The following is a 23,742-nucleotide window of genomic DNA, read 5'->3' as shown; positions in this document are numbered from 1 at the left end:
AGTTGGATTAAGTGTAGGTTGATTGATTTATACCTGATTGAGGATGATGTAATAGAAAGGCTGTTGTTGTTACCACCTTGGATGCTACATGAGTGTAGCACTAGCGCTAACCTAAAACCTCACGTCAAAATGCACAACATAAATTGACATGCAATGGGTTTTTTCATACGGTAAACATTTTGTATTGAAATATCACACACTAGTGATGGATGGTTTATTAACATCCATGGTTTATTTTAACAACAGACATAAATTTTTCATATGAAGCAGGTCTATGCACACTCCACACACTTGTGATCAAACACGAGGCTACACAGGCAAGGAAAGACTCCCAGTAATGGGGGGAAAAAAAAGTCAAATTGTGGGCGGCCTTCTGCCTCAACCAGGTGTTTTGAGATGGAACGATAAGAAGTCGGGGATGAAGAATTATATTATTTGTCTTCACCCTCAGGTCATTCCTCTCTTCTCTCTCTTTTTTGTTTTCTTATTTGTTTTTTTAGGCTGATTTGACCGGGATCAAATGGCGACGCTTTGTGTGGGAAGGGCCCACTTCGTCGCCCATCCTCTTCCCCGTGACCGAGGAGGACCCCATCTTGTGCAGCTTCAGCCGGTGCATGGCGGCGGACGTGCTGAGTGTGTGGCGGCGGCACCACACGCCCGGCCGCCGGGAGCTCTGGCTCTTCTGGTGGGGCGACGACCCCAGCTTCGCCGAGCTCATCCACAACGAGCTCCTGAGTGAGTCTGATTTTAGGTCATCTGGCTCAAATGTAATGGTAGAATAAAAGGCACAGGAGCGATTTTAGTTAAATGTACCATTTCAAAGCAAGACCCTTTTTTTTTCCCCATTGCCATTTGGATTATACAACATCTGATGCGTTATGAGTCAGTCGTCCAAAAGCTGTGTGGAATCTGCTGGCTCTCGGCCACCGGAGATTCAGGCCGGTATGTAGCAGCTTTCCTCAAAAACGCTTGTGGAATTTGATTTTCGGCGAGCCATTCAAGATGACCTGTTTCGGGGTTTCATAACTGATTTATTTGGGGAGGGGTCTGCGCAGATATGTGTTCAAATGATCACGAGCCACTCTACCAATGAGGCAAAAACAACACAGTTGGATAGTTTACATTTAGGCCACTACATTAGGTACACCAGGGGAGGATTAAAACAGGCTTTCAGAAACATTTCTAGCTTGAGAGTAGACCCAAATTTCCATTACAAAACTTTTACTAAAATCAAGTCTAATTTCTTGTTACTACAGCGACATACAGTGTCATCTGCCATCTTTCGCAGGGGTTATGAAAACTCTACAGTACGCCACTCTGTAGCTCAAGTCAGAAAATGAAGCAGTGCTTCAAATCAATTAAAGAACTATGATATGTTATGTTGACTTTAGAAATTAACCCCATATCATTGGGGCAATTTTGCCAAAAGCGCCATTTAAAAAAAGAAGGTGCACCCAAAGTACATTTGAAAATGTTCTTGAACGGTTTGGAGTATCAGCATTTAAAAAAAAAAATAAAAAATTAAGATGACACTATGAATTTTTGCCACCGGTGGGACATCCACACGATAAGAACATTTAAAAATGCAATCTCAGCATATTTCTGCAACCGTACACCTGTAACCCTGATTGTTCCCAAACATTAAAAAAGAAAGGGAAAAATCATGTGTCAAATTGCTCAGACAGGTTAACAATGCGCAAAAAATAGTTGCAATTCGACAACATACCTGTTAAAAAACTAATACATATTTTTCGATGGAAAAATATCGAACCGTGAATTTTGTGTCTTGCTGCAACCCTAATAAATATATGTACGATGCCAGGATGTAATCTGCAAATTAAGATATTGTAAATGTGTTCCAATTGCTTTAGCCACAAAGTCTGAACTGTAATATAGCACGGGACTACTGCATTATATATAAACTAATTGTCTGTTTCCATAGAATAATATCAACCTGAGTGAACACTAAATGTTCAGGCATTTTCAATTTCACTCGCGCCATCCATACTGCTGAAACCTGACTGACAACTTCTATCGTACTTAAACACACAATGTGAAGAAGCCCGTTGGGATGTGTTATGTGTGCTTGCGCATTTGCGGTTTTCCAACGTCTCTGTCTCCGTTTCTCTTCCAGGTGAGGAGGACGGCGAGTGGGAGAGCGGCCTATCTTACGAGTGTCGCACGCTCCTGTTTAAAGCCATCCACAACCTGCTGGAGCGCTGCCTCATGAACCGCGGCTTCGTACGCATCGGCAAGTGGTTCGTCAAGCCCTATCAGAAGGATGAGAAAGTCATCAACAAAAGGTAGGACAGGAACAGACGCGCGTCGTCAACGGTCACTCTGCTTACGCTCACGATCTAGTCGCTTTTACTTAGCACGAGATTCTGCTGTATCTTTATTTATTTTCACAAAAGCTCTTCTGTGTCTCCTTTTAAATGAGGCATGCACCTTAAACGTGCCTTAGGGCAAATTCTTCGCAATGTAAACAAACCAGAACAAGTGCTAATGATAAATTAGCCCACTTTTGGTTCTGAATGATGCACCGTTCATCGATTTGCTGCATTTTCAAATCAAGCTGTATCTGTACAGCAGGGAGCTTAAAAGCTGGGAACTCAAAAAATAGGGCTTGGTGATTCATTGACATGGTATAAATGTTTTTTTTTGTTTCCAACCCCTTTAACGGATACCGTAGTCTGCTCCGGAGCACTTGAAGACATGATGGTGAACATGTAGGAAGCTGTTGCAACAAATTACATCCAATCTGTACTCTATTTAAATGCTTTACTCTTCACCAGGGTTTCTTCCCGTCAGGTCGATTTGTTTCCTTTTACTCGACTACATCCGGTGATATGACTTTACAATAAGAGTTGCCGTTAATAAACATTACAAGTGAGGTGCATGAAAGAAACTTCGTACGTCTTAATAATAATATGGGCTGGATGTGCCACATCACAAAGCTTTCTCAGTGTAGGAGTGACATTATAATGTAAAAGGGCATGCCAAAAGTCTGTTTATATAGACAAGCTTATTTTGCTTGGCAAAAATATAATGTATATTTATAATATATTTATAATGTTTGCGATTTACATTTTTAGAGGCAAAGTTTTTTTTGTTTTTTTTTTGCCACCTTTTATTCATGCTATGTTCAGTCACAGTTTTGTTAGATTTTAATCCCAGGGGATATTTTTGTTAATTTGTTAATGGTAATTTGCACAACATTTACATTATTAGGAGTTCTGTTGGGCCACTTTTTGTTAGTTTTGCTGAATGTCAGGCATTTGATTTTTTTATTTTATATTTAAGAGAATTACAGTGGGACCAATTTAACCCAAATTTGTATATTTGAGTCAGAATGGATTGTAGTCGATCACTTCTATTGTAGTAGTGAAGTTATTAGAGTAAATGTTTGTCTGAGAACTCTTCGAGACCATAAATCCATAACAAATGGAAAATATGTCAGAACTGCAGTAACAGAGTTTGCCGTGTTCTGCCAAAATTGATGTTTTTTTTTTTTTTTTGGGGTGTGTTAGATTTATGGAATTATTTTTTTATTTTTTGTTGTTTTTATTAAGATCTGTACTGTAATGATCACTTTATTACTGCGTTGACATCGACTATGCCACGTTGTAACTTATTTATTTTTTTACCTCGGCTTGTATAAAAAGGTATGAACTGTCTAAGTATTGCAAAAAGCCAAAGGGAAAAAAAAACAAAAAACTACTAATTGAAGTTTTGTCCAAACGGGAATGTCATTTTCCTGAATTGTACGATCCAGGAGAAATTGAGCACCTGATAGTTCCTGATTGACCCTGCTCACCTGACCTGGTTCGGTGTGAATTTTTTGATTTGTTGAGGGGACTTATTTATTTATTTATTTATTTATTTATTTTATTATTATTTTAAATGTGGACAATATCAAGATGGCCGACTGTGGAGGATTATGGAAGAATCCTTCCGGGACTATATAAAGGCAAAAATTACTGATATCACGATTATGCATTTAAATAGGAAAAAAAAATGTAGTTTGGATTTGAAATGTCTGTTGTGAAACCAGTCCTGGACCTTTTCTGACATCTGTTTTGCATACAGTATTTATTTACATATATATTTACTGTAGCAGGGACAGATGTTGTCATTCGTGCTCCTTTTTGGGGTGCTTCCCACCCTGCGACATCCTTGGCTTGTTCCCAGTGTGAATCTTCTGGAAAAGCGGCGCTTGTGGGGTGCTTGAAGTGTCGCACTATTATGGATCGAACAGATTGTGATGCCCAAGTTAAGTTGACTGTTCCAAGTTGCTTGATCTCACGAGTTGCATTGTGGGCAGCACACGTTGTCATATTCGATGAACGGAATCCTCACTTGTCGAAACGTGTGACCCCCGACGTGCGCCAGTGCGTAACGCAAGGCAACACAACACGCCTTCTGGAGAGCAGCCCGGGCGGCGCTTCACTGAGCAAGGCCCGGGCCTCCTCGTCTTCTGTCTCGATATGTTTCTGCGCACGGTGCCGAAACATGTCGAGCTGGATCCGGGCCAGGCCTAATTAAAAGAAAGGCCATCAAAAGTTAGATGCCTTTGGAGCACTCCAATGTGTTTAAGTCCACATGCTTGCGTTTGACCGGGCTTCTTTGTGCATTCGATTTACATATTTATTTGGTGAGGTTGTTTGACAAATGTACTCGCTCAAATGATGAAGACGGCGAGTATTCAAGGTAAGCCTGTTTTCATCTCTTTAGATAATTATCATTCGTTCATGGTGGGAATGACAAATGGTGCCTGGGGGCGCTTTGGAACAGCTGCCTAAGTTGACTGCAATCCAAAATCCAAGTCTGTTACTATTTTATTAACAGGAATATTTTTTGTTTTTAGGGAAGAGGGTTCATGTGGTTGTTGCACATGCAGAGTGGATTGAAGCTTCTTTGTCATTCTGACAAAGACTGTCATAAACATCTCTGGCTAATATTTAGGGATATAACAATATCCAAACATCACGACATGAAGGTCAGAATATGACAATTATCACAATATTGTGGTGAGGTTGGCGATACACAAAAAAAAAAAGTCACAATATTGTTAAAAAAAAAAAAAAAGCCACACACACAAATATTGTGCTTTTGTACATTACTGCAATGAAAACATATCTTAAAAAAAAAAGTATAAATATTATATATAAAAAAAAATAGATCTAAATATATCTATATTGAGGCAGTTACTTGCTAATGCATGCACACATTGAGTTCCTCCACATATTGACACTGGATTTTAAACATAGAAGGGCCAAAATATGCCTTGTGAAAATTAAACTGCACTAAAATAAACAAACAAAAAAAAACTAGCCACCAGAGGGTGCTAGAAATGCACAAATGGAAATCAACCCGACTTTTTTTTTTTTTTTTATATCGTGACATGACGACGACAATGTATTGTGGCATTTTTAATATCAAGATATTGCCATTGTTACATCCCTACTAATATTTAGTATAGCAGTAAGTGCATATTGTGATTTTAATTTAATTTGAAGGCGTTTTGTCTTTTACCCTTATGCGCATTGTCCTCACATTTTATGGCAGTTGTTTGATAGCCCAGCAAGCCTCGACTACACACAAGCAAAAATTGTACACTTTAGAATTCAGGGTATTTCTTAATAAGAAATACTTCAAATTAGTTGACATTGCAATCTGATATGACTCATTGTAAGCACAGTAAAGACTCAATCCTAGCTTAACTGTGCTTAATAGCAAATAATTTTCAACTATTGAGTAGATTTGTTTTAGAAGAACGCATCCATCGTCACGAAGCAATCTCGTTCATTTTCAGTCAGCACTTGACATTTTCTGAAATTAACATTCAGCTACTTCTGATTATTTTCTGTCCAAGCAGTGCTAGTGAATACACATTTTGGTTGCTGTTAATTGAGTGCAGCTGTGGCATAAAGCTTCAATTGCATGCATGGTGGTCTAATAAATGTGTTGTACGTGCTGTCAGTGGGAGTTGACTCAGATCCTCCTAACACAGTTGTTGTCGCTCGCTCGCTCGCCCTTGCTGGCCAGTAAACAGGGTCAGCCGTTGGAAAATGCTGAGCGTGCACTGTGGTTTTACAGCAACTATGTCAACAAGTACTATTTGAGTGCCGTGGCGAGAAATGGAAAATAATGATGGCCATTGTAGTATTTTGAAGGCTATACAGTCTTTCTTTTTCTAATTCTTCTTTAATTCTATTATAAATCTTTAATGCTATTAAAATAACTAGTTTTTCACACATTGGGAAGAATTTAAAGTAGCAGAAGTATTTAAATATACAGTGGATGTAATTCTTATCGGTGTTTAGTTTTACAATTCACTCTGCGTTGTCATTAAACAGCTTAGGGACAACAGAATAACATACGCTACACACTTGCTAGTTGCTAATGCTATGCAAGCAAAATGGTGCATTCAGGGTACTTTAACAGAGTCGGAAACTTCGCTTTCTTCGATAACGTTAATTGGCCGATGTTTAAAGGCGAATAATCAGCCGATTATAATCGGTCGAGCACTACTGTTGAGAATATGATCCGTCATCTTTTGTTGAGGATTTCAAATAGGCAGGAGATTCACTTGACACCGCGTTCCAAAGTGTCATTGTGCCGTCTCAAAGACATAATCCTGACTTTAAATGTGCCGCTGTGTGTGTCTCTCACCCCACCCGTCACAGTGAGCACCTGTCCTGCGCGTTCACATTTTTTGTACACGGCGACAGCAACGTGTGCACGAGCGTGGAGATTGCACAACACCAGCCTCTGCAGCGGCTGAGTGAGGAGCACCTGAGCCTCGCCCAGCAGAGCTCCAGCCCCTTGCAAGGTAGGCCTGCACGCATCACGCTCGTTTTTCACACGATCGTTCTTTTGTATACACGCCCGGCCTGCTTTTTATTTCCAGTCATCTTGAGCCCGTATGGCTTGAACGCGAACCTCACGGGCCAGGGTTTCAAAATGTCGGACCACCCGACTCAGAAGCTTATTGAAGAGTGGCGACAGTTTTATCCCATCAGTCCCAATCCGAAGGAGATCCAGGAGGAAAAGATGGAGGACGGCGACTGGGAGGACGACTCCCTGGCGGCCGTCGAGGTCCTTGTTGGTGAGGCGTCACAAATTTCAGTATTTGGTAAAAAAATAAACTTAAAAAAATTTCCATGTAAAAACCGCACTTGAATCAGTTGAAAAGAAAATCACAATCTGATTTTTATAAACTGTTCAGCCCTTAATTTGAAGTATTTCATCCATCCATCCATTTGATTTGTGAGTTTTCGTGTGTGTTCATCTTCCAGCTGGGGTGAGGATGGTGTATCCGTCCTGCCTGGTGCTCCTCCCCCTGACGGATGTCCCCGCCTTGGTCCCTCAAGGCTCATCCAACACCTCAGGAAGCATGTGCGGCGCTCAGCCGCCGGGTCAGGCCGCTCACAGAGATCCCGCCATGTCCTCCGTCACGCTGACGCCACCGACATCACCGGAGGAAGCTCAGACCGGTATGGCGCACCGATTTTACTCAATTTACATATCTTTAATACAAATACAGTATTGCATGTGATTTAGTTAGGTGTCGCAACCATACCAGTTGACTGTATGTTTGTCTTGCATCCACTGTAGACTATCAGCCGACACAGAGGTGGCATAAGTTGTCGTCTGCATCCGACGGCTACAGTTGCAACAACACTCTTCATGGGGGGAAAATCCCACGCAGGCTGGCCAGCCACATGGTGGAGTCCGTTTGGCAGGAGTATAACATCAACCGCACAGGGAACAAGTACGTGAAATCCATTTCGTCTGTCAATCAAAAATCCGGAATTTCTTGTTCAGTGTCATTTCTTCCTGTGGTAGGAGGAAGTTTACAAACTTGACCAATGGGACGTGTGAGGAGGAGGCGGACAAAACGGGGCTCTGGGATTTCATGGAGCCCGTCCACAGGCCACGTTGCAATTGTTCAAGGTATACCCACCAAGTATTTCCTCAGATAGTGACACGTGATTTGCACCCAAAGTGCGGTGAGAGATCGTATAGGGGTGCAGCAGGATGAACTGGATCATTACTAGGGCTGGGTTAGCGATTCTAATTTCCTGCTTCAATTGAATCTGTATTAATTATGGAACATGAACTCTTCTTAAAGATCAAGGGCATGATTAAAAACCTCACAAGCAAATTCCAACTTAAATTTTGCAGAGGCAACTAGTTAAATAATTCAATAATTGCAGATAAAGATTCCGAATGGCCTTAAAGTGCAGTCAGGTCTATCATTCATGCAACAAAATATTCATAAATTCATGTGAACAATACATTTCAAGAAAACAGATTTTAAAAAAAGTAGCATTTAAAATTATTTACTTATGAAATTGTGGGAATAAATAATTGATTCATGGTTTTATGAGTCTATCAGGCTCAAAAAGAATCTGTTCAATATGGATTATTCAATTTATATATTTTTTAATTTATTTTATTTTTTTTATCAAACCTGACCCAATTAATTTAACTACATATATATCTTTGTTCATCTGTCTTTGCTTGCGTCATATTGTGACAGGCAGAACAATTTCGTCCTCGACCATTTGATAGTAGAAGGTGGATTTGAAACATAGAAGGGCCAAAACATGCCTTGTGAAAATGAAGCTGCACTAAAAAAATAGCCACCAGAGGGTGCTAGAACAGCACAAATGGAAGTCAACCTGGCTGTTTTAACAGATGACGACATGATGACGACGATATATTGCGGCAGTTTTAATATCGTGAAATCACAATATTGCCGTTATCGTTACATCCCTATTATCCACCTGACAAGATGAATGCAAGCAAGTTAATAAGTGGCAAGTTGGAAAGAAGGGATCAAAAAGATTGAAAAATACACACAAAGTCTTTATTTTATTCTGATTATTTGTTTCTCCTGCCTTAGACATAAGAATCCGAAGCAGCGGGCCAACACCAGCTCAGGACACCCGCCGTCGTCAGGCCAGCCCACCCCGCCGGCCCCGAAGCACAAGTTGGCCGAGAAGCCGGAGAAGGGCGAGAAGCAGCAGAAGAGGCCGCAGACGCCCTTCCACCACCGCAACTCGGTCGGCGACGAGCCGCCGCTGGAGCCTCAGCCGCAGAGGCTTTGCCTGCGAGGGCCGCCCGAGGACGCCGCCTACCCCAGCCTGCACCACGCCGACGCCCCCAAAGCGCCCACGCTGCACACCCACGGCCCCCCCGCCGCCCATCTGGCGGGCTCGCCGCCGCCCCCGCCGCTCAGCCCGCACCCCTGCGACGAGCACGCGGAAGGCGAGCCGAAGAGCTCCACGCCCGTTCATCAGCCCTTTTACCCGCCGTCGGTGGAGCCTTGCCTGCCGCCTCCGAAGAGCTCGTCGTCGTCGGACGAGCCCCCTCCGGAGAGCGCGCCCGCGCCTTTGCCCTTCGCCCCGCCCTTTCACGAAACCTCGGAGCCCACCGTCTTTATCGGTTCGGCCGTCAACCCCGACGACGACCCCGGACACAACCCGTGGAAGTATTTCAACTTGCCCAGGAAGAAGGCGGCCATCTTTCACACACCTCTGCTACCTGCGGATAAAGTGCGAGATGACTCCGGAGGCGGCGCGGGAGCCGAAGGTGTCGTGTCTGTTACAGAGTAAGCCACTTACCAGCACAGATGGGGAAAGTACTCACGTTCTGTACAGGAGTAGACGTACAATTATGTGTGGTAAATGACTTAAAAATGAAAACTTATCATTCCAGTAATTAAGTATAAGTGTTTCCTCCTCACATCATATAATTTGAAGCTGAAAGAGTGTCACTAAACACACCTTTAAAATTGGTCGAGCATTGGTTTTCAAACTTAATTAGGAAGTAGATCCAGCTCATGGAGATTTATTTTTTTAAATCAGCATTTTTATAGTAGTACAACTGAATAACAGAAACAAAAACACAAATCTTAATGTGTAATCATTACCACTTATAACAAAATTATGTTAATAATGATGCATTCTGTGTATCTGTGTAAGTGCACTTTAAATGCTAAGTCAGGCGTCCGCTAACCCGATAAACACCCAACCATAATAATTTCATTTTCTGCTCTTTTATTCAATTGTAAACATGTCAATTAATTGACAAAAACAGACCTTTCTTAAATAATTCAACTTATTTTTAGTCTATTGTTCAAATATTTCTTTCATTAATTTCTTTTTTTTTTGTGCAAGTATTGTTAAAACTTTCAAGGAAGGGTGCCCATCACTAGTTATGAATACAACAATTCACATTATTTCCTTTCTCTGTCAGCGTTTCCTTTATGTAATACTGGTATAAAATGCAACAAAAGTAATAAAAAGTATTCTGATAAATAAATATTCAGTACAGGACAGGGAAACCTATTCAACGAAATATTTGTACTTGATTGCTTCCGACCTCTGTTTGCAAGCATAAATGCAACCAAATGTCTTCTGCAGGTTGATGGCAGGCTCCATGCAGCCTCTCAAGGTGTCCCAGGACCTGCTGAAGACCTACGCCCAGCGGAGAAACACCTACCTGTCATGCGCCACGGCAGACGGCGACCACGACGACAAGCCGGACCCTTACGCCTTTGACGACGTGGACGAGGAGTTCAGTTTAAAGGAAAAGAGGGACAAGTCTGGAGCGGAGAGGGACGGGAGCAAGAAACACAAGGTGGGTGTCCTCAAGTCTGCATGGCTTTAGTGCTGTCATTATAGAAGATGTTTAGAATCGATTATTCAGTCGACTGATCGGATTCATTTTAATTTTGCATTCAAATGTATTACAAAAACATTTCTTCCCCCCTGATTACTGTATTGTAACCAGTGATTGGTGGTCATTTCCTAGTTTGTATTCTTATACAGTGTTCCCTCGTTTATCGCGGGTTGGTTCAATCTTTTGCGGCCTCATTGTGTCGCAGATTTTTACAGGGTGCTTTTTGGTTTATTTTTTTGTATTTGCCGTATTTCTCGAACCCTACGTCCAATCGGGGATATATAGGCATCCGCGGATTTGTCTCAACGAGACCATTCCAACGGTGTCTGTCCCCTCGCCCCACGACATTGCATTCTGGCGATGTATAGAAAATATATACTGTGATGTATAAGAAGCACATTTAAAACAAAAAGCATACTTTTAATGGAAAAAGTGACTGTAAATGAAAAAAAAAAGATGAATGAGAAAGCATTCATAATAAACTAAAAATACCAAAATGAAAAAACATAGATAATAAATAAAAAGAATATATACCGTGCTGCATGAGTAAATTAAAAAACAAAACAAAACATACTTTTAATGGGGAAAAAAATGACTGTCAAAAAACCCCATAAATGATCAATGAAAAAGTGTTCATAATAAACTAAAACTCATACAAAACGAAAAAACCTATATAATAAATGGGAAAAAAATACGTTGCTGTTTAAATTAAAAATCAAACATTTTTGGAACGTAACACGGCGATAAACGAGGGAACACTGTAGTGATTTTCGAAAAGTGGGGTTGATGTTGTACTGTTACCGGTTTGGTCATTGTTTTCCAAAGTAAAAACAGATGTTTGCAAATGCCTTATTTTGATTTAACACAGAATATAATCACTCTTCTTTCCATTTTTTTTTTTTTTTTTTTTTGATATGCTGAAATCAGAGAATTTGGACAATTTTAAATTAAAAAGTGGCTCTTAACGATTTATTAAGATATTTGTCGCTTAATTTGGTAATAGTTTATGTCGATTAATTTGGAAAGCTCGAGTTGGGTTTTTCCAAACAAAGGCAGTATTACTTGTTGCGTTCATATCACACTTTGAGAACGCATTTGATGTTGAAAATTTTACCTCTGCATATTTTTATTTTTGTAAAATTGTATTCTTCTTCCAAACGTAGCTGGATGATGGATCGGGGGCTTCAGCTGATGGTGAGTACCGTGGTTCATTTTTCAAATCCAAAGTTGGCGCATTCTCTCACGCTGTACTTTTGCGTAAACGTGGCGCAGAAGGTCAAGGTCCATCAGGCAGTAAGCCGGCCGCCTCCACCAGCCTCATCCATGAGAACGACTTGGCCGTGTCCTTCAGCGACTTGGATAAAATCTTCAATTCGGACGAGGATGAGTTAGCGGTAAGCGATTCTCGCAACCTTTCAAGGAATCAGTAAATGTTGCATTCTTAATCATCTGTGGCGATTTCTCACGAAGCCTGGAGCCAAAAGAGCTGGCGCCGGTGCAGATGACAAGTTTGTCTCGAAAGAAGCGAAGCCCACCTCTTTGGACCCCTTGTCATGTATAAGTAAGATTTTCATGATCACATCGTTGTGGAGTGGTTTTCAAAAGGGAAGTAACGCCCTCCTTCCCCTCCGCCAGGCACGGCCGACCTGCACAAGATGTTTCCCACCCCGCCCTCTCTGGAACAGCAGGGCTACTCCCCCATGAACTCTGGCAGCAAGGACAGCCTGGAAGCGGGGGCGGGCCTCACCCTGCTGGACGGCAGCCAGCTCAACAACCACTTCAAGATGGAGGTGGAGGAGGGCTTCGGCAGCCCCAAGCCCTCTGAAGTCAAGGTAGGCCACGCCCCCCTCGCCTGAGCTCAGAAGACACGAGACCTAGTCGGCCAAATCAGCCGATTATTGGCCTTCAAACATCGGCCAATTGGCCCAAAAGGCCGATTATTTTTCCCCTTAAAATATTATTGAAGAATAGCGAAGTTTCAGATGCTATGAAAGTACCCTGAATGCACCATTTTGCTTGCGTAGAATTAGCAACTTGCAAGTGTGTAGGGTATGTTATTCAGTTGTCCCCAAGTTGTTTCATGACACCCCAGTTGGAGTTAACTGTGAAACTAAGCACAAAATATTAAGAATTATATCCACTGTATATTAAAATACAAAACATCCTTCGTTTTTAAAACATTGCTAGCCTAGCGCTAACAGGAAGTTAATAAATGCTAACGGGAAGTTAGCATCAACCTGGGGGGTGTTTTTCCTTAAAAAACAAAACAAAACAAATATGCACACCCAAACCATGTGGGAACACAGACCCACAGATGATAGCACTATGCAAAGGCACAAATTATTTCCAATGTGTGAAAAACGAGTTATTTTAATACTTTAAAACTTTGTTCTGTACGCCTTGGATGCACGGCACCACACTGCCCTCAAAAGGCCAAAGTAAAATCGGAACAGTCAATATTTGTTCTTAGTGTTTTTTTTTTCAGTTGTGATTATTTTAGTTTATTCTATTCTTATTTCACTTTATTATTTTTTGTCATTGTACTTTCAAGTTTATATTAGAAAGTTGATATTTCATGGATTCAGATACTTTTTTTTTCCCTCAAAATTCAGTGATACAAACATCCAGTGATCTTTTTTTTTCTTTTTTCCCAAAAGCAAAGGTTAATTTACAGCAGTTGTAAACAAGTGGTTTAATATTGACACATACGTAAATCTATACAATACAATAACCTTGTATACTTCATGACATTTTTTGATATGGACTTTTCATTCAAAGCAGAGAATCTTAATAGCGAAAGTTTGTGCGTAAGTGGCACCCATTGAAAAGGAATTGGGGAAGGGGTTCATTTTATGCTTTATGTACATTTTTAAATAATCGGCAGATTAATCGGTTATCAGTATTTTTTTTTTCTGCCAATAATCGGCATCAGCCTCAAAAAATGCATATCGGTCAGGCTCTGCACGAAGCCGTCTTTAATAAAATCGCGGCCTGTTTCTTTTCTTGCAGGACTTTTCGTTTGTGTACAAGCCGGAGACGAGTCAGCCGTTTATCGGCTGCTCCATGTACGCCCCCCTGAAGATGCTGCCCAGTCAGTGTCTGTTGCCCATCAAGCTGCCCGAGCACAAGTGCGTGTACGTGCGCAGCTGGACCATCGGCAAAATGGAGCTGATGCCGCCAGTAGTGACCAAAGACAGGTGAGAAATCCAGCACACTCAACTTTATTTGGCTAATCAGTTCATTTTGGAAAACTGCAGTTCATGTAATATACAACAAGTTCATTCATATGTGAATAAACAAACGCAGAACTCGAAGTGTTAGCGGGCAGACGGAAGTACAAAAGGGATGCTAAATTTGGTGTGACTACACTGTCACGTGGCATTTTTATTTTATTTTTTTTAAGTTAAAGAACAGTCGTTTTACTTTGGGGCCGCGAAAGATGAAGCCACTATAAACGAGGTCGGAGTCCAGCCAATATCGAAGGACAGAATGTGCTCGCTTTATCTACACAGTACTTGTATGTGAAATAGCGTTGGCATATTAACGCCATTTCATTTTTCGAAAGCAACATCCCAAGCGTGGATCCCGATGACGTCCAGACGCACACCCCTCAGACCCACACGCCCGTCACGTCCGGCAGCGCCCCTCCCAGCAACAGCGGCGCCGGCATCCTGCCCTCGCCGGCCACGCCCCGCTTCTCGGTGCCCACCCCCCGCACGCCGCGCACGCCCCGAACGCCCCGCGGGCCCTCCAGCGTCCAGGGCTCGCTCAAGTACGACAACTCGGACCTCTACTCGCCCGCCTCCACCTCGTCCACCTGCCGGCCGCTCAGCTCGGTGGAGCCGGCCACGGTGGCGTCGGTCCCGGAGGCCCACAGCCTCTACGTCACGCTCATCCTGTCCGAGTCGGTCATGAACCTTTTCAAGGACTGCAACTTCGACAGCTGCTGCGTGTGCGTGTGCAACATGAACATCCGGGGCGCCGACGTGGGCGTGTACCTGAAGGACCACGGCGAGGCCCAGTACCCGTGCACGTGCGGCTTCAGCGCCGTGGCCAACCGCCGCTTGGGCCAGTCGGCCGGGCTCTTCCTGGAGGACGAGCTGGACGTGGTGGGCCGCGGCTCGGACGCCGCCCGCGACACGGAGCGCCGCTTCGAGGAGCTGCGTGCGTCGTCCAAACGCAAGTCCAAGGAGAAGGCGCCCGACGAGCTGGTCCTGCTGCTCCAGGATCAGTGCACCAACCCGTTTGCGCCCATGGCGGGCGTGGAGTACCCCAAAGCCGGCTCCGCCCCCAGCTCCTTTGTGAGGGTGGAGGAGCGGGACTGTTATAACGACTGCTACATGGCGCTGGAGCACGGCCGGCAGTTCATGGACAACATGTCGGGGGGCAAAGTGGATGAAACACTGGTGAAGAGCACCTGTCTGCATCAGTGGCCAAAATGCAAATGTAAGACCTCCATTTCCTTCCTTTGATTTACTTATTTTTTTCCTTTATTTTTTATTCTTTATTTTATTTTTCTTTATTTTTTAATTTTTTTTCTTTTAATTCTTTATTTAGTTTTTTATTTTTCTTTATTTACTTATTTACATTTACTTCCTTCCGCCACCATCTTTTAGGGATGTAACGATAACGGAAATATTGCGATATTGAAACTGCCACAATATATCGTCGTCATCATGTCACGATATTAAAAGTAGTACATCTGTTAAAAAAAAAAAAAAAAAAAAAAAAAAATCAGGTTGATTTCCATTTGTGCACTTTTAGCACCCTCTGGTGGCTACTTTTTTAGTGCAGTTTAATTTTCACAAGGCATGTTTTAGCCCTTCTCTGTTTAAAATCGACGCTAATGATCAGATGAAGGGGAATTTAATATGCTTATGAGTCAGGTCAATACGTGGAGGAACTCTGTGTTGCGCTTGCCTTAATTATAAGTGTAATTAGAGATTGTAGGTTGTTTATATGCATGTTCGTTTTTTTTTTTTTTTTTTTTTTTTTTTGTATGAGCTCTTTTTTTTTTTTTTTTCAATATTGTGACCTTTGTTGTATTGCCAACCTCCCCACAATATTGTGATAATTATCGTATCGTGACCTTCATATTGTGATATTTGGATATCGTTATATCCCCGTCATGTTTTCTCATCTTTCTTCCTCTCCAAGTTTGTGACGAAAGTTCTCGTTTGTGTCCTTCCCCTTGTGAAGCGGCGGACATGAACAAGCTGTTCTCTCAGGATGTGCTGCGGGTGCTGTTGTCCCTGCAGCCCGTCTTGCAGGACGCCATTCAGAAGAAGAGAAGCGTGCGCTCGTGGGGGGTGCAAGGACCGCTCACCTGGCAGCAGTTCCACAAGATGGCCGGCAGGGGGTCTTATGGTACCAATTAGCGCTCTTTCAAGCTATTAGCTATTTATAGCTTTAGAACTATTTTAATAATCGTTTGGAGCTTTTTTTTTTTTTTTTTTATTTGTCCAACTCTGATTTTAGCATATCAACAGTAATTGTTCACTGATTTCTGTTGTCCTTCACGAAAGAAGAACTGATTATTTTCTGTGTTTAATCAAAATAAGATATTTTGCAAACATCTGTTTTTCCTTTGGTAACAATGACTGAACTGGTAAAATAGTACATCAAATAAATCACTATATACTAGGGATTCACAATAATGTCGGTGGCCAATAATTATCGGCAATTGCTCAACTCAACTTTATTTATATAGCCAACCAATTAGATTTCATACGGATAAACCAGATAATAAAGAAATCCGGCAATAATAATAGACATGCCACGTCAGTCCATCTGTTGTGGTTGTGGCTGATATAAATAAAATTCAGCATCATGGTGCCTTACATACATTTTAACATTGTGCAATGTGTTTACACAATGTTTCAATGTATTTGTTAGACTTATAGTAGGAGTCAAAAGTATATTTGCATTCAAGTTAATTTTGCAAACAGTTATCGGCTTACTTATTGTTTATCGACATTGGCACTAAATTATTGGTTTATCGTTGTTGGTTGAAAGTAGCATTATTGTGCATCCCTACTATAAACAAATTAGGGATGTAACGATAACGGCAATATTGCGATTATTAAAACTGCACTATATTGTCATGTCACGATATTAAAAGCAGCATATCTGTTCAAAAAATCAGGTTGATTTCCATTTATGCATTTCTAGCACCCTCTGGTGGCTAGTTTTTTAGTGCAGTTTAATTTTCACAAGGCATGTTTTGGCTCTTCTATGTTTAAAATCCACGCTAATGGTCAGATGAAGGACACAATATTTTGTTTTGTTTTTTTGTTTTTTTTTACATTATTTTGAACTTTTTTTTAATATATATATATATATATATATATATATATATATATATATATATATATATATATTATTATGAACCTCCCCACAATATCGTAATTATTATCATATTGTGATGTTTGGATATTGTTACATAACTAATAAAAAGTACGAAATAACCACCAATCATTAGTTAAATAACAGTAATCAGGGAAAAAATGTTTTTTGTAAGACACGTTAATGCAAAATTAAAATGAATCCGATTATTCGATTGTAGTGGCTCATGACAGCACGAGCTCACTTTGCTTCTGAAGTGTAAACGTGTTCTCTTGCTCTACTCACAGGTACAGATGAGTCCCCTGAGCCGCTACCCATCCCCACATTTCTGGTGGGCTACGAGTACGATTTTGTGGTCCTGTCCCCCTTTGGCTTGCCCTACTGGGAAAAGCTGCTCCTGGATCCTTTCGGCACCCACAGGGATGTCGGCTTTGTTGTCATCTGCCCAGAAAGCCAAACGCTCCTCTGCCGGGCCAAAACCTTCTTCAAAGATTTGAGCGCCATGTACGAGGTGTGTGCTTTGCTTCTTTCTTCTTCTGCTCACATTTCCACAATATGGAAGCTTCATCATCTGAAGAAAAGGGTTATTATAGTTTTGATTTGAGTTTGGTTTTCTAAATTGAGTTTGAATTCATTTTCAGGGCAGTTATAGTTTAGTTTTAGTATTAGTATTAGTTTTTTTTTGTTTTTTTTAGGGATACTTGTCACAAATGATTTTTAGCAGTGAAAAGTTCATATTTTGTTCAAAATTAATATCATAACTTAATTATTTTTCATGTTTTCCTGTTACTGTCGACTGATTATGACATCACCTGTGCTGAGGAAGTATGTAACGACCAATCATGGTTCACCTGTTTTCTGGGGTTGGTCAGCAAACTGAGCCATGATTGGTCGTTACCTACTTCCTCCGCACAGGTGATTTCATCATCAGTCGACAGCAAGTAGAAAAATTACTTTTTAAAGGTATTAATTGTACATGAAAAATAATGAAGTTACCACATTAATTATAGACAAAATATTCTTTTTTTTTTTTACTGCTAAAATGGCTCAATGAGTCAAATATCCCTTTAAATGTCATGTATTCAAAATTTAATAAACACCATGGTAAAATAAAAAAAGGTAACACACTTCTTACCTAGTGTTGCATTTTGGTCAACTTAAATAAAAAAAGCAGGAGAGTCGAGCCAAAAGTCAAACAAGCGAAATTATCGCCTTGTCGCGACATCATCTGAAGATGCTTTTCTATTGGCTACTCCTTGATGACATCACTTCTGTGCGACACACTTTCAAACGGGTTAATATCGAATTAAATATACTTTAAATTACATTTTAAAAATTTAAAAATCACATTAAATTCTTTACCAAAGATGAAAATGAAGGACATTTTTGCTCTAAGTAGCGTTTTCATTTTAATTCAATGACAAAAATGCTTTTTGAGTTTTAGTTTTACCTTGCCGAAGACATGATTTTTTTTTTTTTTTTTTTTCTCTCTTCTCTCTCAACAGGCGTGCCAGCTCGGGCAGCACAGGCCCATCTGCAAAAGTCATCCCGAGGGCATCTTGAAGGTCGGCAGCACAGAAGGCCGGAGTTTGGCTGAGCAGCCCCTCAGCGACTGGTTCCTCAAGATGGCCGCCAGAGACGGCAACAGCGAGGCCTTCAATAAACTCAAAGTCTTTGCTCAAGTGTGCCGCTACGATCTAGGTACTTATAACTCCTATTCGAAATGGCGGCTGGGGCTTTATTATGGGAACTCCTTGCTTTGTTTGTTTGTTTGTAACCTTGAAATATCAAAATGTCCGTCATAAAGAAATGACCCACTTACACGTTCAATCACATGTCCTCCCTCAGCTCCCTACCTATCAGAGCAGTCTCTGGACAGCTCGCTCCTCTCCCAGCGCAATCCCGTCTCCGCCGCAACGTCTTCCCAGAACTCCGCCTCTTCCAGCGCCGCCTCAGGACACTCGAGCTCCACCCAGAACAATAACAGCAACGCCCCTGCGCCCGCTCCCTCCGGCCCCCAGGCCATGGGGGGGTTGTCATCGTCCAAGCCGGGCGCCTACACACAATTTGGGGCCGGTGGCTTACAGGGCAGCAGCGCGTCACATAACGGGCCCCAGTCTAACTCGCAGGGCCCGGCGAGTGCAGACAACGCTGCCGCCGCTCAAAGCTCCACTGAGGCGCCCGAGAGGTGATAACATACTTTTTATTATGTATTTGTTTATTATAAATCAGGATTTTTATAGCTTTGGAATTTTCGTTTTAGCTAGTTTTTTTTAAAAAAAAATTTATTTTGAGTTTTGTTTGTTAAATTTAGTTAGTTTTGATTAGTTTTCTGTTATTTTAGTTTTATTTTTTTTCAAAAATCTCGTTTTTTGTTGTTGTTTTTTTTAAATGTATTGTACGCAATATTTAATCAACACCATGGTAAAAATAATAGTTGTAGTTTTGTAAACATAAAATGTAGTTTCAGTTAGTTTTCTTTTTTTTTAAGGAATTATTATTATTATTATTATTATTATTATATTATTAATAATATATATATATATATTTTTTTTTTAGATTTTCGTCAACTAAAATAACCTTGATTATAACCGCTACAACTTCCTTTTATTGACTTGAGATATAGTGGAGACTTGCTGGATTTTTTTTAATTCTTTATTTTTCATCTTCCTGTTGGACTTGCTGCAAACATGAAGGTTAAGAATTGAGTCTTATGACGTGCACTACTTTTACTAAACCATTGCTTGTATATCAACTGTTATTGTTTCCATCTGGGCAGCACAATGGACAGAGACAAAGTGGGCAAGCCGACGGACGGCGAGTCCCACGCCATCTCGTACCCGCCCGCCATCGTGGTGTACATGGTGGACCCGTTCAGCTACACCGACGCCGACCGCGAGGTCCATTCCAGCGCGTACACGCTGGGCCTCCTGCGCTGCTACATGGAGATGCTCCAGTTCCTTCCCGCTCGCATCAGAAATGCCGTCTCCGTGCAGGTGCGTGTCCCGACCACATGCAACTTTTTTTAAGAGTAAGATTTATTGCGTGCGACGCGCTTAGCTGCTCAGTCCCACAGGGAGACGAGAAGGAGCGAGGGACTCGTTAGCAGGGTCGTTCAGGTGCAAAGTGATAGACTGGTTGACACAAGGTTGCGTCAACGTGTCGGACAATTAGTGCTAATGGCGGCGATGTTGGTGTTATAGAACATGATCCAGTTACAAGTGTTTACTACTGGATGTAATGCAATACCTCTATATTGTAGGAGCATGAATTGTAGTAAGTCAACACTATATACTGTATTTGATGGTGTAGTAATTGATACATTGTCCCTAGCCTGGAAATGATTCGAGATTAACAAGACTGACGTCGGTCAGAGTATTATTGTAAGATGTGCCAAAACGCTCACCGTGAAGAGCAATTCACCGGCAAAACTGTTCCACTATCAACCATATACACGGCTTTTCTCATGCAGCTCAAAACGTGATATAATTAGACGTTTTAAGTGACATAAATATTTGAAAAAATCAATAAAAAGGACCTCAGATAGCCTAAACATAATAATAGTAATAGCAGCTCCCATCACTCCTGGCTGTTGTACTGTATCTTGACTGCTTTTGCACGGCCCGCAGAATATTGTGTTCTATTGCTATAAAAACATGGAACCTACCAAAAGAAAGATAAGCATCTCTTCTTTCAACAGGAAAAAAAAAAAGTATATTCCTATCCTATTTGTTTCAGTTTTGCAGCAATTAGCATTAGAATGTAGCTGTTTCGTCACCAAAAAAAAAACTTTTTTGGGGGGAAAAGTTTTTTGCAACATCGACCCTAGTTGATCTCTTATACTCTGCTGCCACCTGTTGGCCTTTTTTGTAATCACTACTATTGCTTCAAGTGTTCTCTTCAGTTCAGAAGCTGCATCAAAGCCTTCTGTATGCTCTAGCATAAAAAAACCCATAAATACATCTTTGGAAGCAAATGAGTTAAGCTGATTGATATTACCAAAGCATGAAAAGATATGTTGGATTTTTTTTTTCCCTAGGTCCACTTCTATTTCTAACTGTTATAATTGTTCTTCAGTTCATAATTGGACCCTAAGTGTGCTGACATCCTCGTCTGCTTGTGTTTTTTTTTTTTTTTTTTTACCAGATCGTTCCATGCCAGTACCTGCTGCAGCCGGTGCACAGCGGCGAACGTCGCCTGTACGGCCAGCACCTCAAGTCGCTCGCCTTCTCCGTCTTCACGCAGTGCCGGCGGCCCCTGCCCAACTCCACCAACTTCAAGGCCCTGACGGGCTTCGGTCCCGGCCTTGCCATCGACATGGCGCTCAAAAACCCAGAGGTAGCGTCGTTTCATCCATTTTCAATTTTGTGCTTCTTCAACTCACTTTTTTTATTTTATTTTTTTTAATGCAGAGGCCAGAATGTCTGCGTCTGTACACACCGCCTTTCATCCTGGCGCCGGTGAAGGATAAGCAGACGGAGCTGGGCGAGACGTTCGGGGAGGCGTCGCAGAAGTACAACATCCTGTTTGTGGGCTACTGCCTGTCTCACGACCAGCGCTGGCTGCTGGCGTCCTGCACTGACCAGCACGGCGAGCTGCTGGAGAGCTGCATCATCAGCATCGACGTGCCCAACAGGTGACGTCCTCCCCGGCGCACCTGCCGAGTCGACGAAATTTCCCGTCGTGACGTCTCGGGCGTTGGGTTGCAGGGCTCGCAGGAAAATGGGCTCCGCCCGACGGCTGGGTCTGCAGAAGCTGTGGGATTGGTGCCTGGGCCTGGTGCAGGTGACGTCACTGCCGTGGAGGGTTGTGATTGGCCGCCTGGGGAGGATGGGCCATGGCGAACTGAGAGGTCAGCGCACACACCAATGACAGCATTCAGTGTGTGTGTGTGGCATTTTGTCCATAATTTGGACATTCTGTTAAGTGTCATAACTAAGTCATTTGTGAATATTGTTTGACTTTCCACCACTCAAAATGTTCAGTGACATCAGACTTATTCATACCAAGGTTATTTTAGTTAACTAAAACTAACAAAAAAAAATAAACTTCAAAAGCAATTTTGTTAATGAAATAAAATAAAAACGAAAATGATTTAAAAAAAAAAGGAAACTAACTGAAACTACATTTTATGTTAAAAAAAAAAAAAAAAAAAAAGTAAAACTAACTCGAATGATAGGAAAAATATCATTTTGTTTTAGTCTTTGGTAATTAATTTAATGCAGAAGTGACATCATCGAGCAACAGCCAATAGAAAAGTATCTTCAGATGATGACGCTCTCATGGTGTGTTTTTTTTTTTTTTTTTTTTGGGAAACCAAGCATTTATTAAATAACTAAAACTAACAGAACCACACTGAAAACTAATTAAAACTAACTAAAAATGAAAATTCCAAAACTATGACAATCAGCAAAACTAACTAAAAGGCATATAAAACATTTTCTCCACAGGCCTGTTCTATCAATCCTGACCACGCCGACCATGCAACTACAGTCGCGCCGCAAAGACCTACGTCAGCTCAAGCAAAGAATAAATAAATAAATAAATAATAACAGTACCTCTCTAGCTCCATCTGGCGGATTATGGCTTTTAAGACTCAACTCACAATTTTCATTTTCCACCTTTTTAGTTGAGGCCCCACTGAAGGGATAAATTGGGTAATCATGGGAAAAGCACTATAAAAACACATCAGGTGTAGCCTACACTCAGTGCATCCAAAAACTTGCAAAATTATTATTTATAATGTGAGTCAATGTTTCCAATTTTTGAGCAAATAGCCCTTGCACACTTTAAATATTTGGCTCCCACATATATTAATGACAATAATAATTTTAAAAGCCCTTTAAAAAAAAAAAGCCCTTGGAGGCCTTTTGAACTTCAACATGTTTGGACAATCTGGGTGAAATTTCAGCTCTATAAATGATTTAAAAAAAATAATAATTCTTTATCTATTAAAATGAATCATCATAAAATGACCAAATTTTGTACAAATAATGAGAGTTAATGTGTTTCTGCTGTGCTTGTTGTTGTAGACTGGAGTATTCTGCTGAGCAGGAGGAACCTTCAGTCCCTCAGCAAGCGCCTGAAGGAGACGTGCCGGATGTGCGGCATCTCTGCTGCCGACACTCCCAGCATCCTTAGCGCCTGCCTGGTCGCCATGGAGCCGCAGGGTTCTTTTGTGGTCATGCCAGGTAAAACTCAGAACCCGATCGAGCCCAAACGAGCCCTCTCGCTCCGCGCTTTGATTGGTTTGAATTGTCGGCGCCGCAGATTCGGTGTCGACGGGCTCGGTGTTCGGCCGCAGCACCACGCTCAACATGCAGACGTCGCAGCTGAGCACGCCGCAGGACACGTCGTGCACGCACATCCTGGTGTTCCCCACGTCGGCCATGGTGCAGGTCAACACCAACACGTCGGAACCCATCGACATCAACTTCAACCCTATCAATCCAGGTGAGCGGCGGCGGCGACGACGAGTAAGCGCCAGTTAGCTCTCGAACGCGGCGAACTGTTCTTTCTCCTCTTCCCCCCCATCGCAGACGGCTCTGACGGAATGGGCATCTTCGACCTGTTCGACAACGACATGGACCCCGACATCATCAGCATCCTGCCCAACTCGCCCACCACCTCCCCGGTTCACTCGCCGGGCTCGCACTACCACCAGGGCGGCGACGGAAGCAAGGTCCGTACTGGCCGCATGCC

At 41.9% G+C, this 23,742-nt stretch overlaps 1 protein-coding gene across 2 annotated transcripts in view; it reads left to right on the top strand.

Annotated features, from left to right (window-relative positions):
- Positions 1–23,742, top strand: part of LOC144033125 (mediator of RNA polymerase II transcription subunit 13-like) — a 28,355-nt gene that overhangs the window by 1,669 nt on the left and 2,944 nt on the right. The window contains exons 2-27 of one of the 2 annotated variants that reach the window (XM_077540990.1): positions 501–735; positions 2,135–2,303; positions 6,690–6,835; positions 6,914–7,111; positions 7,302–7,499; positions 7,621–7,777; positions 7,852–7,959; positions 8,915–9,622; positions 10,437–10,653; positions 11,859–11,889; positions 11,968–12,089; positions 12,166–12,256; positions 12,331–12,527; positions 13,705–13,892; positions 14,261–15,141; positions 15,895–16,062; positions 17,328–17,551; positions 18,546–18,741; positions 18,889–19,228; positions 19,820–20,036; positions 21,187–21,378; positions 21,453–21,676; positions 21,750–21,892; positions 23,073–23,231; positions 23,311–23,493; positions 23,580–23,722. In XM_077540990.1, coding sequence (XP_077397116.1) covers positions 501–735; positions 2,135–2,303; positions 6,690–6,835; positions 6,914–7,111; positions 7,302–7,499; positions 7,621–7,777; positions 7,852–7,959; positions 8,915–9,622; positions 10,437–10,653; positions 11,859–11,889; positions 11,968–12,089; positions 12,166–12,256; positions 12,331–12,527; positions 13,705–13,892; positions 14,261–15,141; positions 15,895–16,062; positions 17,328–17,551; positions 18,546–18,741; positions 18,889–19,228; positions 19,820–20,036; positions 21,187–21,378; positions 21,453–21,676; positions 21,750–21,892; positions 23,073–23,231; positions 23,311–23,493; positions 23,580–23,722 — 5,835 coding nt within the window. Of the gene's footprint in view, positions 1–500; positions 736–2,134; positions 2,304–6,689; positions 6,836–6,913; positions 7,112–7,301; positions 7,500–7,620; positions 7,778–7,851; positions 7,960–8,914; positions 9,623–10,436; positions 10,654–11,858; positions 12,090–12,165; positions 12,257–12,330; positions 12,528–13,704; positions 13,893–14,260; positions 15,142–15,894; positions 16,063–17,327; positions 17,552–18,545; positions 18,742–18,888; positions 19,229–19,819; positions 20,037–21,186; positions 21,379–21,452; positions 21,677–21,749; positions 21,893–23,072; positions 23,232–23,310; positions 23,494–23,579; positions 23,723–23,742 lie in introns of both variants that reach the window. The other variant, XM_077540989.1, reaches the window with a different exon arrangement.

This window comes from Festucalex cinctus, chromosome 13 (assembly GCF_051991245.1).
Source record: "Festucalex cinctus isolate MCC-2025b chromosome 13, RoL_Fcin_1.0, whole genome shotgun sequence".
NCBI lineage: Eukaryota > Metazoa > Chordata > Actinopteri > Syngnathiformes > Syngnathidae > Festucalex > Festucalex cinctus.
The sequence above is the reverse complement of the archived record's forward strand: the minus strand, read 5'-3'. Positions and strand labels throughout refer to the sequence as shown.